The sequence below is a fragment of the Schistocerca piceifrons genome, chromosome 6, assembly GCF_021461385.2.
Source record: "Schistocerca piceifrons isolate TAMUIC-IGC-003096 chromosome 6, iqSchPice1.1, whole genome shotgun sequence".
Taxonomy (NCBI): domain Eukaryota; kingdom Metazoa; phylum Arthropoda; class Insecta; order Orthoptera; family Acrididae; genus Schistocerca; species Schistocerca piceifrons.
In genome coordinates this window covers 296,464,393-296,484,585 of record NC_060143.1, presented here as the reverse complement: position 1 = coordinate 296,484,585, position 20,193 = coordinate 296,464,393, and the positions used below count along the sequence as shown (strand labels likewise).

Sequence of the window (20,193 nt, the reverse complement as noted above, 5' to 3'; positions counted from 1 at the left end):
ATATAGAGGGAAACATTCCACATAGGAAAAATATATCTAAAAACAGCACTTTCATTTGGTAAGTCACATCAAATATATATATATATATATATATATATATATAAACAAAGATGATGTAACTTACCAAATGAAAGTGCTGGCAGGTCGACAGACACACAAACAAACACAAACATACACACAAAATTCAAGCTTTCGCAACAAACTGTTGCCTCATCAGGAAAGAGGGAAGGAGAGGGAAAGACGAAAGGATGTGGGTTTCCTACGTGGAATGTTTCCCTCTATTATATAATTTTTTGTGTGAGCAATGGCCTCTTGCCAGGTTTTCCATTGAGATGACCTGTCTCTAACAGGCTGGAATGGATCTCCATTGACTGCCTGTGGCATTTCCTGTCAGGAGGGAAGCGATTTTGACTCACAAGCAGTGAAATGCATCTCTGGTACCTCTCAGTTAAGGTATTTTTCTGACAGCAATTCTAATATCATGGTACATGACCTCATGTGTTATACCACTGCTTGTAGGCACATTGAACAGACTGCCACAAAACATCAACAAATCCAGCAACTTCACACACCTTATGGCCATGGGCATGGCCTAACATAATTGCCCTGTCTTGCCGCTTTGACACATCCGTATATTTAGATTCATCTCTGTGCAATGCCCTCTTGAAATATGAATGTCTCATTGATTTTTACTGCCTTATGCTCACTTAGAGGCAGTATGTGTGTGGGTGAGCATGTGACTCAATCACTGCACCAGCTGTAAAGGCTTAATGATTTGTCTGTGTGTGCACACTGCAATGAGTTATTTTTTTGTCCGGTGAGCTTATATTAAATTGGTGATACTTCATACGGAGCTCTGAAGTTATGTACAGTTCTATAATCTTCAGAGAAACGTAAAATGTCAGAATGCACTAGATGTAAGAGAACTAGGCAAAAACTAGAGATTAATGTCTTATGTGAGATCAACCTCATCTTATGTACAAAGTTTTTAAGGTAGAACTGAAGGACAGGACAGGAAGGGCTGAAGGAAGGTGATGACTGTTTGTGATTAAATAAATGTAGATAATTTATAGAAAACACCACTGATGTAAATGTGTAGTTTTTCTTGAATTGTGTCAGTTGTGGCTGTTGTGAAAATGGTGGCATAGCATAAAGTATAATGCACGATAACCTGTGATGATAAATATTTTGCAAGTAATTTTTAAATAACTGTCCCATCAAAGTATATTTTCACTTCTATGTATATTTATTATTACTGCCACAACTTGATGGTGATCAGACTTTGTACAGTAAAAGTCTTATTTACAATTTGACTGCCAAGTAAACCACATAGATGTAGAAGAATCTAACAAAATTGAAGAAGTAGCAATAATTCATTGCACATAATAAGTGTCCAATACAAGTGATTGTACATCTGACTGTGTTCTACAGTAGTAGACTCACAACGGAAACACTACTCAATGACAGCTTAGTGTGGGTTGACTATAATGGAACTTTACATAATGGAGGCTTACCACAGAAGACTGGCATTAAACAATTGACTGTACATTCTGCTGAATGACATGCAACTGTACATGACTGCAGCCTGATTAATTGTATAAAGACAACTTAATCAAAATGCAGCAAAGACTAGGTCAGCTTTGCTCACAGTACTGATTTAAGGATGCTTTTTGGACAGTTGATGAAAAGACAAAATACTAAATTATGGCAAACCAAGCAGGTAAGGAGGGAATGCAAAAATTGGCTAAGTAAGATAGATTCTGCCTATAGGAAAATTAAGGAAACCTCTGGCGAAAAAAGAACCAGATGTATTAATATCAAGAGTTCTACTACTACTAAGCATAGACAATAAAGTAGAAAAGTGTGTGGAATGTAAAGGGTCAATATAATGGAAACAAACTTGAGGACAATAGAAAGAGAAGAGGAAGTAAATGAACATGAGATAGGAGATGTGGTCGTGTGACAAGAATTCGCCAGACCGCTGAAAGACCTAAGTGGAAACAAGACCCCTAGAATAGATTACATTCCCTCAGAATTATTGAGACCTTTGGTCAAGCCAGTTGTGTCAAAAATATTCCATCTGGTATGCAAGATATATGAACCAGGGAAAATGCCCTCAGACTTCAAGAAGAATGTAACCATTTCTGTTCCGAAAAAGGCAGGTGCTGACAGGCAAGAATACTACCAAACTATCAATTTCATAAGCTATGGTTGCACAATTTGACATAAATTATTTGCACAAGAATGGAAAAACTGGTAAAAGATGATGTCAAGGAAGATCAGTTGGGGTTTAAGAGAAATGTAGGAACACAAGAGGCAGTATTGACCCTGTGCTGTATTCTAGAAGATAGTTTGAAGAAAGGCAGTTCTGCATTAATAGCATTCAAGGATTTAGAGAAAAAAAATGTTGACTGGCATACAATCTTTGAAATCCTGAAGATAGTAGTGGTAAACTACAGAGAGCAAAATATTTTTTACATCAACAAAAGTGAAACAAGGGTAATGGAATATAGTTTAATTAAATCAGACAGTTCTGAGGAAATTAAGTTAGTAAGTGAGACACTAAGAGTAGAAAATGAGTGTCGCTGTTTGGGCAGCAAAATAACTGATGATGGCTAAAGTAAGGAGGATGTAATGAGCAGACTGGAAACAGCAAGACAAGAATTTCTGAAAAAGAGGAATTTCTTAACATCTAATATAAGTTTGAGTGTTAGGAAGTCTTTTTTAAAAGTATTTGTCTGGAGTTTAGGCTTGTATAGGAGTGAAATATGCGTAACAAACAGTTCAGACAAGAAGAGAATAAAAGCTTTTGAAACATGGGGCTACAGAAGAATGCTGAAGGTTAGATGGGTGGATGGAATAACTAATGAGGAAGTTCTGAATCAAACTGAAGAAAAATGGAAATTTGTGGCACAACTTGACAAAAAGAAGAGATTATTTTGTAGGACACATTCTGAGACATCAAAGAACCATCAGTTTGACACTAAAGGGAAGTGTTGGTGTTCAGAATTGCAGATGAAAACCAAGGAATGAATACAGTAAGCAGGTTCAAATAAATGTAGGTTGCAGTAGTTATCTGAAGATGGACAGGCTTACATGGTGTAGTGCAGAGAGCTGCACCAGACCAGTCTTTGAACTGAAGACCACAACTCCAACAACAAAATTATTTCAGTTTCAGCATATGATGGAAGGCAAAGAAAGCCTGTGGGAAAATGTCATTAGGTTGTTCTATCTCAGGATTAGATTAGATTAGATTAGGTTAGTACTTGTTCCATAGATCATGAATACGACATTTTGTAATGGCGTGGAACATGTCAGGTTAATAAAAGGTGTCTGAACAAGATATTACATTACACAAAATATTACATGACACTCAATATTTTTAAATTTCTTTCTTCTTTTTGTGGTGGTTGGGAAACTATCCACTTACCATATCCAAAAATTCATCTAATGAATAGAAGGAGTTATCATTAAGAAATTCTTTTAATTTCCTTTTAAATGTTATGTGGCTATCTGTCAGACTTTTGATGCTATTAGATAAGTGACCAAAGACTTTTGTGGCAGCATAATTTATCCCCTTCTGAGCCAAGTTAGATTTAACCTTGAGTAGTGATGATAATCCTTTCTCCTGGTGTTGTAGCCATTACACTGCTATTACTTTTGAATTAGTTCAGATTGTTAATAACAAATTTCATAATTGAATATATATATTATGAGGATACAGTGAAGATTTCTAGCTCTTTAAATAAGTGTCTGCTGGATGATCTTGGATGAGCTCCAGCAATTTTTCTGATTACATGCTTTTGTGCAATGAACACTCTTTTACTCAATGATGAGTTATCCCAGAATATGATGCCATACGAAAGCAGAGAATGAAAATAGGTGTGGTAAGCTAATTTACTCAGATGTATGTCACCAAAATTTGCAATGACCCTAATAGCATAAGTAGCTGAACTCAAACGTTTCAGCAGATCCTCAGTGTGTTTTTTCCAGTTCAACCCCTTATCAATGCATACACCTAGAAATTTTGAATATTCTACCTTAGCTACCGATTTCTGATCGAAGTCTATATTTATTAATGGGGTCATTCCATTTACTGTGTGGAATTGTATATACTGTGTTTTTTCAAAGTTTAATGAGAGCCCATTTGCAGAGAACCACGTAATGATTTTCTGAAAAACATCGTTTACAATTTCACCAGTTAATTCTTGTCTGTCAGGTGTGATAGCTATACTTGTATCATTGGGAAAAAGTACCAGCTTTGCATCTTCGTGAATATAGAATGGCAAGTCATTAATATATATTAAGAACAGCAGAGGACCGCACAAGTGGTTAGACACTGGACTCGCATTCGGGAGGACGACGGTTCAATCCCGTGTCCGGCCATCCTGATTTAAGTTTTCCGTGATTTCCCTAAATCGCTCCAGGCAAATGCCGGGAAGGTTCCTCTGAAAGGGCACGGCTGACTTCCTTCCCCATCCTTCCCTAATCCGATGAGACCAACGACCACGCTGTCTGGTCTCCTTCCCCCAACCAACCAACCAACCAGCAGAGGACCCAAGAACGAACCTTGCGGCACCCCATTCTTGATTGTTCCCCAGTTTGAGAAATCGCCAGTTTTTTGCATATTATGTAAACTGTTTATTTCAACTTTCTGCACTCTTCCAGTTAGGTATGATTTAAGCCATTTGGGCACTGTCCCATTCATACCACAGTACTTGAGCTTATGTAGAAGTATTCCATGATTTACACAATCAAAAGCTTTTGATAGATCACAAAAAATCCCAACGGGTGACTTCCGCTTACTGAGAGCATTTAATATTTCATTAGTGATAGTATATATAGCATTTTCTGTTGTAAAACCCTTCTGGAAACCAAACTGACATTTTGTTAAAACTTTATTTTTACAAAGGTGTGAAGCTACTCTACAATACATTACTTTTTCAAGAATTTTGGATAAGGCAGTCAGAAGAGAGATTGGGCGGTAGTTGTTGACATCAGGCGTATCCCCTTTTTTATGCAGTGGTTTAACAATGGCATACTTCAGTCTATCTGGGAAAATACCCTGCCTCAGAGAGCTATTACATATGTGGCTAAGAATCCCACTTATTTTTTGGGAACAAACTTTTATCATCATGCTGGTTTTGTGTACCAGGGAATGGTGCACCTTTGTGGCTAATTAGTGATGTGTGTGTGTGTGTGTGTGTGTGTGTGTGTGTGTGTGTGTGTGTGTGAAGTAGGGGGGGGGAGGGGGGAGGGGCGCACATGCGTGCATGCCATGGAAAAACCATTTGTCGCCCAGGTGTAGATAGTATTATCTTATCTGTGAATATTGTGGTGAAAGATTGGGGATAGGCTTTCATTGCTTTCAGCCAAAGAGAAATGGCTTTCTGCATCACTTCCAATTGTTCCATGATTTCCTGTTGAGTTTGAGTATCATCTTCATCCAATAAGGCTTGCAATTTGTTGTCTTTGAATTTTTTAGGTCAATTCCAGTGCTCATCATTTCTCACATCAAAATCACCACTTCTGAATTTTTTTACCCACTCAAACCAATGTGTTTTCCCAAAAGCATGTTTACCAAAAACTTTGACCAGCATTCGATACAGTTCTGCAGCAATTTAATTCAAATGATAACAGGAAACCAATGGTGACAGCAAATCATAGTTCATAGGCACAAAATTCTACATGTTCACAGGTTTGGAAAAGATATCAATGTATGGAACTAGGGTTACTGTGTGTTCATATTCATCATTAGCTGTTACAGGAAGCAGATGGTGCTGCAGATGCGGTCTCATGGACCCTACACTGACAGCCAGCAATATCTATAGGGAAATACTGGTTTCATACTTCTACACCTGGTAAATTAGAAAGATACAGAATAAATGGTAGTGCTTTGAAATGGTTCAAATCTTATTTAACAGACAGAAAGCAAGGAGTAGTTGTGACATGAAGTACAGGAAGTTGTTTCCCAAAATGGAAAACTATTTTGCATGGCGGCACGCAAGGTTCCATCTTAGGCCCAATCCTGTTTTTATTTTATGTAACATCACACTCAGTTTTATTTGCAGATGACACATATGTAGTCACTGAAAATGACACCACAGAACAAATTCCCTAAAGAGTCATTGACTCACTAAATAGTTTACAACATCAGTTTGATGTAAATGGATTAAAACTAAACATGAAAAGAAACCAGCTCACACAGATTAAAACTAAACAGTCATAATCAATATACTTCAAAATTACCCATAAAAACTGGGAACTTAGGGAAGCAGAATCTGTCAAATTTCTGGGGATATTTGTAGAAAAAAATTTGTCCTGGTCTTCACGTATGAACTACTTTGCAAACAAGCTAAACAGTGTAGCATTCCCAATGATAATATTGTCCTATGTAAGTGACATCAACACAAGGACAGTTTACCACAGCTATTTTGAACCTGTTGTAAGATACAGAATAATCTTTTGGGAGACTGCAGGTAGCGTTAATAGATTACCATTACTTCAAAAATCTGTTATTAGAAATAAGTCTAATATTAAGCCTAGAGAGTCATACCAACCTTTATTCAGGGATCTAAAAATTTTAACTATTCCAGGTATTTACATTTATGAATTGTTTGTATTTATCTGTACCAGCTGAGAATTATTTACAGAAAAGTGTTTTCAACATATGTATGACACAAGAAATAAAGATAATTTTGTATTGCCATCTCAAAGACTACAACTCTACTCCCAGACTCCTCATTACATGGCTATGAAAATTTTCAATAAATTAAAAATGAAAAACGTTCACAGTATGGAACTAGATACACTGAAGATACAATTATATACCATTCTAGTGCAAAAATGTTGTTATTCATTCACAGAATTTGTAAATGATGAAGAAGAGTTCTTTGTAAAATAACGAAACAAATTTGTAATGATTTTTGTAAATTAAGATTGGTTGCTCTTTGTCTGACACATAGTACCTATCTCTGGTGCGTTATCTATACTGACTAGTTTCGTGTACTTTAAATCAATGATTTATATATGTACATCATAAGACAGTAAAATTGTGATTCTGATGGTCCAGTCCTCACTTCTCACCTGACGTACTCCACCTCAGAGTCAAAATGAGCCTGGTCATTCTGGTGTTCTCAGGAGTGGGGGAATGCAAAATGCATTAAATTCAAAAAGAACTCATCAGAATCTCTCCTGCTTTCATAATTTCTCTGGCCTCATCTGAATCTGTCTCTATGTCTGTCATCTGATGCCCCCACTCTTTTGTGAGTGTTACTTTCACATCCAAAGGGAGATGGTAAAATCTTGTTAGATTGTAAAATGTTCAATCATCCCAAGGCTTACAACTTTGTTCCCTTCTGGTTGCTCATGCTTCGCTGCTCTTTCTCCCCTCAAACAGCACTTGGCCACAGATGCATAGAAAGAGATGTTTCATAGATTTGAAACAATCTAATCATGGGTCATGCAGGGTATGCATTTTCCTGTCCATTTTACATCCTGCAGTTCTCACTTATGTCCAAAACTGGCTCTCTCTATTGAATAGTCAGGAAAAGTTCTCGTTGATTTAAACCTATTAATGGTTCTGTTGTTTTTGGTTTAGCATTTGGCTATCTCCTTCATGCAAGTGCTTCTTTGTCATGTCCAAAGTAACAAAATCTTTAAAGTGATGAGGAGAACTTTACTTTCATTTGCCCACTTCCTCACACAGGTCTTGTCTTTATTCTGCTTAAAGTAATTTTCTGTTCTGGGGTAAGGGAAGTTTTTGTTACGATTTGTAAAACCAGACTACTGTCTCTGCCCATAATATATTTTTCTGTCCCCTCTCATGATGTTGTGTTAATTTTGAACTAGCTACACATCACCCACTGCAGGCGCAATTGGAATACAGAATGAATGAACTTACTTCAAATAGAGCACATAATATGTCCTGTCTTCCTTCCACCAGCTTTTAGTGCAGCCCCACCAAGGTATAATGTTGCATGGAAGACACTACATGGTGCAATTTACATGATATAAATATGACACAATTCATCAGTCTATATGAAAGGGACTACTAGTCACCTTTCATATGCACAGTGAGTAACAGGCTCCACACACTAGACAACTATCATAACATTTTTATGACAAATAGTAAATGTCTTACGCAGTATAGAGAGGAGGTAGTGCTTCAAGAAGGTAATACTTTCATAGTTCTGTTTGTTTTGTTCTACAAACAGATATAACAAAATGCTTCTATAAGTCAACTAGTTCAACATGATGTTATGTACAAATATTGGCAATAAATCTCCAAGGTCATTGAGGGTCCCATGTTTCTCTTATATCAACAATCATTGAAATGTTGAATATAGAACCATATACCACCCACATTGACGAGTTTATATGTTTGATTTGCTGAAGTTCGGAAATCTTATTCTGTGTTTACACAAAACACATGTGAAGGACACAGTAAATTTTTTTTAAACACTGGTAGGGTGCTTGTGACAGTTAAAAGTTTACTTAAACAATTAATAAATGAAAATAACATAAACATTCCGCAATCATGTTGTGATAAAAACAACAGTGACCATACACACATACGTAGATTATCTATATGTAAATACATGCATATTATATGTTTATTTGGCCAGTGCATCTTGTAGTGTATACCTGCACTAGGCATAGGACAACTAAAATATTCATGTGTAGATCAAAATACAAAGTTAAAAAGAAACTCAATGCATAATTGACCAGCATGCATATAATGTTTTGAGAACATATTTTTCTTGAGATAAAAAATTGTGTGAGGAAGAGGATGAGGTCATATAGTGAAAGTAATTTTACCTTCAAGTACCCATCAACAGAACAAAAAGTATTTTCCCTTTGCATTTCCTTCACATTATTCCTAAAAGTACTGGTTTTATTTCTAACTGACAGAGATTAGGCTCCCCATATTTATCACACCATCATGATTGCTGCTCAATCTTTGGCTCACCAGATGAAAATTTTCCTCAGTTTCTGGGCCACAGCTGTGCATTTCTCCATTTGTTGCAGAGAGATCATGGTTCAAAGATTATTTCTAGACTGTAAGTATAGGGAACTGCAATATACTACACACAGTGAATCTAAGTTTAGTTTGCTTATTTTTTTATTTTTCTTCCCCCATATATCATTTTGCATATCAGATACAGAAGTTTAAAACAGCCAAGAAACAGCAGAAGTTTGCATTACTGGGCTGTTTATAATTATACAGATATATGCACATACAAAGAAATATTCATATGACTTATAAAAATAAAAGGAATGTACGTGCATTTTCAACCCTGTATACTGTTAAACATACATTTGTCATCATATCATAATGGAGATGTACTTCTTGTGTTGCATGTGTTGTCCTAATTTCTTGCACATGATGTATGGTTCTATTTCATATTTGTCTACTAACTGTGTCAGTGTTTAAATGCATAAAAAAGAATAACACACATGAGAAATATCCTAATATGACTGTGTGAGGTAAGTTTGTGTTCTGTCACTAAGTCTTTGCTTTGTATTGTATTGTATGTAACTGGGGACCTAGAAACGACAGAGAGGTTTCATCCCCGCCGTAGCCGTCAGTGGTTCACAACCTCACAATAGGCTACAGCAGTCCATTCACCCCACCGCTGCCCCACAATGAACCCAGGGTTATTGTGCGGTTTGGTCCCCAGTAGACACTAGAAACCCCCCCCCACAACACACACACACACACACACACACACACACACACACACACACACACACACACACACACACACACACCACCCCCCACCCCAGAATCGTCTCACACCAGGCGAGTGTAACCCCGAACATTTGTGTGGTAGAAATTATGGGCTGCGCATATGTGGAGACAGTGTTTGTGCAGGAATTGCCAACAGAGTAACTGGGGCAGAATAAGGGAAACTAGCCCACATTCGCTGAGGCAGATGGAAAACCACTTGAAAAACCATTCACAGACTGGCCGGCACACCGGACCTTAACACAAATCTGCTGGGCGGATTCATGCCAGGGACCAGCATGCCTTCCACTCAGGAAGCAGCACATTAGACCATGTGGCTAGCCAGGTGGGCTGTCTTTGCTTTAGTTACATTAACCCATAAGGACATACAGTTTGTGTTTGGTTGCTGTGATGTTTGTGTAAGTATTCCGATATGCTGTAGGGACATGTCATGGCCATGTAACCTTTTTTATTTTTATTTGATTTGAGAACAATACTATAATACTCTTCATAACTGAGAGTCTGTTGTAAAAATTGCACCCTGCTTCAACAGGGTCATTATTCGTTAGTTTCAATCATTTGCTTCTCGTGTGGTAATAATTCCTGTTTTTAGTATTATATGTAAATCGATCTTTATTCAAGGATGTAGTGCAGTGTGATTCTTCAGCATTTCCTGGTGTACTTTATGTCAAAATAGTTCATATGTGAACAGCTGGATGTCTGTCCAATGGGCCCATTGCCATCATCAGATGCACTGATGAACTGACCACTTAGGGACCTGTGTGGTGCTACCCCCTCCCCTCTTCCCTATGCCCTTCCCTTCAATCTGCTGCTCTGTCCATTGTCTTTTGGAAGTTAACTAGTTTTTCTATGTAAAAGTTAGCAGCACTACCCCAAATCAGTGCAAGTATGGCAGATATTGATATATGAGACCATAGAATACCTTAGTAAAGTGTCTCCATTTTACTGTGCCACAGATCTTCCTCATTAGGGATATGTCTGAGCTAATTTTATTGGCATATATTACCTAGGTGATTTTTCCAATACAAGTACTTGTCTACTACCATATCCAAGAACTTGTGACTGCTTGTCTAATAAGGGTCTGTGTTCCTAACTTTGAAGCTGATATTTTCGTTGTGAATGTTTCTGCTGGCATGGACCTCAATGTCGTAAGCTTGAACATGGCAATTACCCTTCAGCTGTGTCATAGAATCTTGATGGTAATAGTCTTTAGTCTGCTGAAAGATCTGACAAATATTCATCAGTAATCAGTTTTCAATTTTTTAATGTTTATTTGTAAGCTGTGTTCTCTGTCTGATCAACAGCATTGGCATGAGTCGTAGTCTAGTAGTCCAAACTTTCAAATCAGGTATACAATTTACATTAATAAACACAGTTTCTCAAAGTTCCTGGAAGGTCGCAGTGGGGGGGGGGGGGGGGGAGGAGACTAATACCTGAATTTAAACTATTTCAGCATGAAATGTGGATTTTGATGCTGAAATACAGAGTGAATTTTCACTCTGCAATGAAGTGCGTGCTGGTCCGAAACTTGCCTGGCAGATTCCTTTCTTCCAGGAGTGGTAGTTCTGCAAGGTATGCAGGAGAACTTCTGTGAAGTTTGGAAGGTTGGGTACAAGGTACTCACAGAAGTAAAGCTGTGAGGGTGGGTTGTGAGTTGTGCTTGTATAACTTGTTCAGTAGGACAGTTTTAGTCTTCCAGGGAAATTTCAAATACAGACTGAGCCATGTAGATAGTTAAAAACTGACTATAGGATGCTGATTAACTCTCCATTGTAGCCTTACAGTTTGGATGCTCACTACAAACTGACTCAAGATTTCCATCATTTGACCTCACTACTAGGCCCAAACTCACATAAGGATGGTACACTGTTGTTACCAAATGCTAACTACCTCAGACTTAGACTGCCATGCCTATTTCTGGATATATGTAATATCTGGCACCACAAAATCTTGAAATGCAGTGCTATTACATTTTGAATATTAACATAAAAATCAGAAAAATTAGGAGAGACAAAGTTACAGTAGATAATGTCATAAAGTCTGTTTAACTAAGAGCATTGTAACTACTAAATCACAAAATTATAGGTATTATTTTATAAGGATGATTTGCATATGCAAGAGGATTCCTTAAGCCCACAAAACTGTTTTCAGAAACTTAAAGTTTCCAATTTGAGTAGTTAACAAACTAACAAGATATCCTAGTAAAAGTAGGCAATTTTATAATCAGAAAATATGGGCTACAAAATGGTGGTACTGAATTTTGGAAATAATCACTGTTTAAGATTGGAATTTTCCAGAACATGAAATTTCTGAATACAAATAACTTTTGAAATACGAAGTTCTCAGAAAAAATAAATTTTTTTGAAAAGGAGAGAAAAAGGGCTTCAAAATGAGCTGTGCCAATTCAGAAAAAAAAACAATGTATAGCCTGAAAATTTCACCTTCACCTGGTTTTCATGTATTGTACATCATTAATGTTTCTTTAAATGAAATGTTTCCATGATAACTGAATGCACTGCTGTCTTCTCTGAAAATTATTTTAATGTAAGGCAGCTTAAATAATAAATTAGCTATTTTATGTAACTATTGTGTATGTGTTTTTAATGAAACAAGATCAAATAAAGCAAACAATTTTATTTGTGTCTGGAGGGTAAAAGAGCAAGTAATGTAGTCCCACCTTGTTACAGTGTGTAATATTCATTTGTGAACAAATTTTTACTGCTGAAACACTGGACTAAATTTTCTGTTTTCAGAACAAGTCTTTCTTGCAGTTCACTTGCAGTCCTGCTGCTAGCTATAAGTGATACATCATCAGCATACATGATGACATTTTTTTGTTTCATTTCCTCTGAGAGGCCCAATTGATTTGATATCAGTGGAAGCAGTGGCCACAGCAATGAAAGAGGATGCGAGTGGTGGTGTGCAAATGTGTAGTGAATGGAGAATTGCCCGAACATTGGACATACCAATGAGTGGAGTGCATAAAAGCCTATGAAACATCCTTCTTTGCTATTCATTCAGTATTACCCATGTGCACAAGTTGCTTCCTGTTGACCTGCCAACAAGAGAGACCTTTACTTTAGAATTTCTTGCTCATATGGAAGTGGACAATGATTGGCCATGAAAGGTTTTGTGGACAGATGAAGCCCACTTCCATCTGACAGGACATGTCAATACAAAGAACTGCCGAATATTGGCAATGGAAAACTCGCATGCAAATCAACTGGTACCACTTCATCCTGACAAGGTCACTGTGTGTTGCAAGTTTATGACATTGTTTACCATCGGGCCATATTTTTTTGAAGAGACAGCTGCTTCTGGTCTTGTTACCTGTGCTGTTGCTGGTAAGTGCTATGAGTGTCTTTTGTGCAATCAAGTCATTCCAGCTCTCCAATAGCGTTGATGTGTGAATGGGATCATTTTTATGAAAGATGGCACACCTCTGCACATTGCAAATCCAGTTAAGCAGCTGCTGAAGTGCCATTTTGGAAATGCTAGAATTATAAGCCACCATTCCCCTACTGCCTGACTGTCCGGATCTTAATTGGTAAGGCCTCTGGCTGTGGGGCTATCTGAAAGATTTTGTGTACAGTGTTCCAATTGCAAACATAGCTGCATTGACAGATAGAAATGTGCAACACATTCTGAACGTGAGCATGGAAACACTTCAGTCAGCTGTGGAACATGCTGTTTCTCGATTTCAACTTGTTGCAGAAAACTGTGCACAGCATATTGTTTTGCACCAGTCACATAGAAATTAATAATCTGATTTTATTATGATTGATGCTTTTTATGCAGTTTTTGGCCTCAGGACAATTAAAAACCAATTTTTCCAATATGGTGTGATACGACCTTGCTGTGGTGGATGGGCTTATGTAACTATCAGTTCACACCTGTACACCCATCCACACTGAGTAGTACAGTTTGTTTAACATCAAACATACACCTTAGGCATTGTTTTATGATTCATTTTCATTTGTAGTTGACTACTAGTAAATTATGATGCTTACAGCACCATCTGTTGCTCCATTTGGTAGCTATTCATTTTCCTTCTGCCCTACATTTTCCCCCTTCTCCGATAATATTCCGTTGCAATTTGATGTCATTCTGACCAGTAGTGTTATTTCTACAGCGGTTTGAAAGTTTAAATTTAGTTATAATCACCCTGTATATCATGATATACACATTCAAAAGCTCTGAATAGATCTAGGAACAAACCAAAAACTTTCTTATGGTCTTTTAATGCTTTCATAGGTAAAATATTTTTGTGAGAAACCCCCCAGAAAGGGTGATCTTAACTGATAAAAGCTGCTATCAAGTTTTGAGCCTTGACCTGATGCATAATTTTAACGTTTCACATCTAATGAAACCAGCATGTAATCCACAAGAAGTAAAAGAACTTCATAACTATGTTCACCATGACATCTACTTTCCAACCAGTTAACTTTTGAGGGTGGTTTGAAAAGTTCTCAGAACGGAATAGAAAGAAAGTACTTACATCACTGTAATGTTTTTATTTTTCAATGTAGCCTCATTGTAGATTAATGCACTTGGTCCAACGATGTTCCAGTGCCTTGAACCAATGTCAAAAATGAGTTTCCTCCAGGCTTGCAAAATAGTTGTCAACTCTGACTGTCAATTCTTTGTTTGAAGTGAATCTTCATCAGCTGAGAAAAATTTTCAGTTATGGGAAGAGATGGAAGTCTGATGGAGCCATATCAGGTGGACAGGGCATGTAATTTTGCGATGGCGATGGCACATGTGTGAGGGTGCGCGTCAAGAGTCATGGCACCCATCTTGCACATAATTTTTTCATTTCTAATTCTTCAGTTAAAATGTGATGTACCCTTTCAGATGACATCTGGGAAGCGTGAGCAATTTGACACACTTTCAATTGGTGATCATCCATGACTATTTTGTGCATTTTTGCAATGATTTCTCGAGTAGTGATACATCTTAGGCGACCATTGCGCGGATCATCATCCAAGTTCTCCCGCCCAAATTTAAATTCATTTGTCTAATTGGCAATGGTTGAATATGAAGAAGATAAGTCCCCCTGTGTTTTCTGGAAATTGTCATGAATGTCCTTTGCTTTCATAACTTTCTTTATGAAGTACTTAATCACAGCTTGAATCTCAATTTTTTCCATCTTTGCAAATCACTACGTGGGAACAACAACAGAGCCATGTCACTGCGACAACTCTCTTACAAGAGCATTGATGTGCCATGTGTCTACAGACAACATTCCAATGAATATCACATGAACAACTCGTTTCATTGCACTAGCGCAAACCACCCTCGTACTTTCAGATTAATTAAAAAATTTCTATTACCCTATGGCAATGGTTTACTGAGATTTTAATTTGTCTTATTATCTTATTACAGGATTGTGTGTAACAGGCATAATGGTTGTGCTTGTTGGGTGCCGATTACGTGTTGTTCGGAAGAGACTCCGTAGAGGTGGCAAATCCCCGTATGCTCATGAAGCAGATTACCTTGTGAATGGCATGTACTTGTAGCTCTATACTGAGCAATAACTAATTGAATCTAACAGAGGCCTTAACAAATGTGAAACTTCCGCAAGAGTTAAGCAAGTACCAGGAAGGAACTCAAAACTAGAACTGAAAATTGTTTTTATACTATTGTTATAACAGTTGTAATATGTGTGTAACCTCAGTAATAATGTAATCATATCTGATGCAGGGTGATTTAGTTCAAATGAGCATTCATGTGATTACAATGTGTATTTTTCTCTAGTGTTTCACATTTAAATGCCTTAATGCCTCATAGCATTATCTGTGAACATATCAAAGAGAGAACAATAAATTCATAGTTTGAAGAATGCAGACTGAATTGTTAATTACAAAGCAAACTTCATACTCTTGTTTGTTTTTTTCCTGTGGCCTATTATTAATATATAGTATTCAGTCTGCTAGAAGATACCTTCTTTCTGAGAGAATTGTAAGTTCGCTCTTTGTTTAAGGATTTTGACAATGTTTTTACTAGCTATTATGCTAAATATTAAAATATTGCAAAACTTTCATATTATCCATGCATAGCATTGGTAATTGTGCCTCCAGAAATAAGAGTTATAAATAACACTGTACATTTGATGTGCCTTGCATCTTCTGTTCTAGTCTTGCCCCTGATTTCTGAAGATTTTTAAGTCCATTTGGAATACTTAAGGACTTCCTTTCCCTTCTCTATAAGGATCTAGATTCAGATAGAGGAAACATATGGTTTAAAGCTTCAGCTTCTTTGGGCTTCAGCTATCATATTTTCAGGTTAACTGTGTCCTTATTTCCACTGATATAGTAAGTCGTGAAGTAGATGTTATTCAGATTATGATGTTCTTTATAATATCAGAACACCTCTAGGCACCAACATATTTTAGAACTAAACTTCAGCCTAAAGGATTACTGTATTTTTCTCCAATATAGAGCTGTGTAGTTTTTCCACCCAGAATTAAATATCTGTTAATTTTCTGAGAATGTCTTTATACATGAAAAGAGAATGTAAACTTGCAATTATGGTACGTTATGTTGAACTTGTTTCAGCTTTCCATCAGTGAATAGGCTTTGCATCAGTGAATAGGCAAAAGCAGAAAGAAAGTAAATATCAATAATTCAAACTTGACTTTCAAATTGAATGAAAAATTATAAATCTGAATTTATAAGAACAATATAGAAAGATAGATTGCTACTCACCAAGAGAGGAGGCACTGAGCCACAAACAGGCACAGTGAAAAAGAATTCTAGAACTACTTCAGCTTTTGGGCAAAGTCTTTCTCCAGAAGTAGAAAACTCACACCAGTTACACAACAACAACAACTCACTTGCGCATGGCTACTGTCGCTCGCATGGCTGCTGTCGCTGAGTGCCGAGTCCTCACTGGCCTTGTGCCCAGAGACAGTAGCCATAGGGGAGTGAATTGTTATTGTTGTTTTGTGAATGTATGTGTCTCCTACTTCTGAAGAAAGACTTTGCCAAAAATCTGAAATAATTTTAGCGTTATTTTTCATTGTTTCTGTCTGCAACTCGAAATTTGAATTTGTAGTATTACCTTGATTGTGTCTATGAATGTTCACTAATACAGGCCTGATGTATGCAAAATGAATAAGGTACGAAGAAGTATCATAAATTCATATTTACAATTTCACATTCAGTCTTTACATTTACTTTCAGCTGTGAAATCATTGTCACAAAATCAACAGGTGTCACATTTGGTTAATGCAGGGTGAAAAGCTGAAGTAAATGTAAGGCAGACTTTTTTTTTTTTTTTTTTTTTTTTTTAAAGGAAGAGGCTGCCATTCTTCAGACTGAAGTGTAGCTTCGCAATATGTTTGACCCAACAACAACAGTAGGCTATATGCAGTGTTTGGAAGCATTTTAATATTAGTAGATATCCTACCCTTAGAGTTACTTTTATGATATGTACACACACACACACACACACACACACACACACACACACACACACACACACACACACAATTTGAAATTAATAATTTATGTGCTTTTGATACACATATATTTAATCCAATTTTCATTGTATTACTTCCATATTATATGAATAATATCCTACAAGAAGTTACCATAAGTTAAAACTAATTATCACAGCATCCATTATTTTTTTAAATCTTTGAACAAGAAAATGGCATTGTAGTAATTATCACTTAAGCTGATCACAATTGCAAATGTTACCATCATTTGTAAATTGCCTAAATTGACAGTTGTTGTTTCATCATACATTCAATAACTGCAATGAAATTTGAGACATGAAATCATATTCCAGTGTTAAATTTTAGAATCTGGAAACATCAGTGTTCAATGTGAAAGAAAACTGCTGGTAGTATAGTTGTGGAAGAGCTTACAGAGCTGATTTTGGAAAACATGAAATCAGGTTTTTTATTTTACACACATTTTTATTATTTCTTTTAAAAACATTTTTGGTGTATTCCACTTCTGTATTTGTTTCAGGACATTGCATTTGTTGTTTATTTTCTTTGGTGTAAATATATTTTATGTAAAGCAAAACAAAAAAATGATTATATGTCATCATAATTTTTTAAATGGCAAAGGACACATGTATAGGAAAAATCAAAGAAACTCTTGACATCATGAGATAAAACATTAATTTTGAAAATGTGGTGTTTACAACTCAGGTGAAAAATATCATACATAATGTGAAAAATATCTGATATAGCAGCATAGGAAGGGTATAAAAGTACATACCACATGCTTTGGACTGTAAATGTGTTTTTAACAATTGCTGTGGAAGAAAATGATGAGAAACAAAACAGAATGGCATATGGAAACATGTAGCCTTAGAAAGGAGGGGAAAAGTTATTTGAGACATTAGTCTCTTTAACAGTATTCAGCATCATTAGACTCTCCATCAGTACGACTCCAATCTCTTTCACAGTTCTCACAGATCGTTGTGTGACTCACTTTCACTTTTTGTGTCCTATCATTTTTTTGTGAATTTTTGTCATCATGGAGTTTTCAGTTACTCTGCTTGATGTATTTATCTCACTTTCTCAGTAAATGACAAAAGGTTTGTCATTACATTCTGAAAAACATTGATATAAACATTTAATTCTCCTGTTAGCAACTTCATCATTTTACATTCCACTGAGCTGGGTAAGACTGCCATTTCTGTGCTGATGTAAATTTAGCTTTTGATAGACATAGCTACAAAAATACTGTAATGTAATTGAAATGGAAATTTTAACTATCAGAAAAGCTGTAAATAAATATATATGTTACACTATTGATATCTACAAGATTGTTTCAAAACAATTTGTATGAACACAATAGCAATTTTTAAAAATATGATATGGCGAACATAAACAGTAATGCCAAACATTTATTTTTCAAAAAGGAAAAGAAAAACCTGTGCAAATCAAGGAGGAAAACATTTTACCCGCAAGAGTTCTTTGTATATAATTATATTTGGTAAAGTTGTATTTATTTTGATAAAAGTAAGTCTGAATTGTAAACTGAATCACCCTGTAATTAGATAGTGGCAGTCTAGTCAGTGTACAGATTGCTTTTCCCTGATGTCTTCAGCTGTCGACATGATGAAATGATTTGTTTCAAATTTCAGTTTTTTCCCTTTATGACTTTGATTACATCCATTTTATTGATGAATGGAGATGTATCATTATTAATGTCTCAAATAAGTGAAACTTGTATACTTGTTCATATAAGCAAGCATTTGACAACATCTGTAACTGTCTCATGCGAATTGTCGATTATCACTTGTTAGAAGTGTTAAATTTATGCTTGTGGTATAAATTTAATATTTAGTCTTTTTTGCAATACAATAAAATAACATTACATTGATTAAAATAAGTTATTCATGTGAGAAAATAATGGAAAAATACTCCAGTTGGTAATAAAATATATTGTCATTTCAGAAATGTTTTGTTGCTCCATTATGGTTATATTTCAAACAGCGCCATATGGAAGTGATCCTGCACCCTTGGCAGAACTGCCAAATCTGCACCTTTTCCTTCTGCCTCCCCCCTTCCCTCCTCCCTAGTCATAAAACTACTTTTCTTCATTTTTTCCTACATAGCATAAGTTTAATTATTATTAAAACTGCAAAAAATAACTAGGCTGTATTGCAATTTAGATGTATTATTAGAATAAAAAAATCACAAGCAGTGTAAACACTCTAAAAATGAAAGTAATTGGTATTTTATTATTTTTGGGGCTACTATGCATTGGTTTTAGTATTATAATAAATGATCACCATAACAATCCTAGTTGATTTCTTGTACTGCTTAGTGGAGAAAAACTGTACCAAAAAGGAATTAGAAATTTCACAGCACATAAACTCACCAACAAAAATGGAGCCACATTCAAAGCATTGTCCCAACAAAAGAATTTGAAAATCATGTTGACCTTCAGAAGCAAAAGACAAGAACATAACTCAGAGTGAAGTTCATGTATTGTACAAATTCACAGACGAACAAACATTGGCTCTGATTACTACATTTTCCACATACAAGTAAATTTACCGCAAAAGAGCACATGCAAGAGTACACACCTTCAAGAAACTGGTATGAGAAAGATCCAAGTAACTAATATAAAAGAGGATTGAGAGAAAGAAAACCCAAAAGACTAACCCACAGAGGGAGAATGTGAAACAACCTTGGTGGAACTAAGCATGTGAAGACAAAAGAGAGCCTGCCAGAAATATAGAAGTAGAAAATCACCCTACACTAAAAAACACTTATTCGAGATCAGAAAGCAGGCAGTAATGTTAATCAAATAGACAAAGAGGAGACACATGAGGCAATATTAAATTATTGAATATAAATTTAGGGAACAAGTGTGACTCTAACAGGACATTCAGTGGGAAGATCTGTGGAGACACAACACATGTATCAGAAAGCAGGGTGATAAGCTCATTCTGACAAAATGCAACTGTAG

General features: G+C 36.2%; 1 protein-coding gene across 1 annotated transcript in view; it reads left to right on the top strand.

Annotated features, from left to right (window-relative positions):
• Window positions 1-19,121, top strand: part of LOC124802718 (transcription factor mef2A-like) — a 619,300-nt gene extending 600,179 nt beyond the window's left edge. The window contains exon 10 of the mRNA XM_047263686.1: window positions 15,137-19,121. Within this exon, the coding sequence (XP_047119642.1) occupies window positions 15,137-15,270 (134 nt within the window). The 3' untranslated portion in view covers window positions 15,271-19,121. The remainder of the gene's footprint in view (window positions 1-15,136) is intronic.
• Window positions 19,122-20,193: the final 1,072 nt, after the last annotated feature.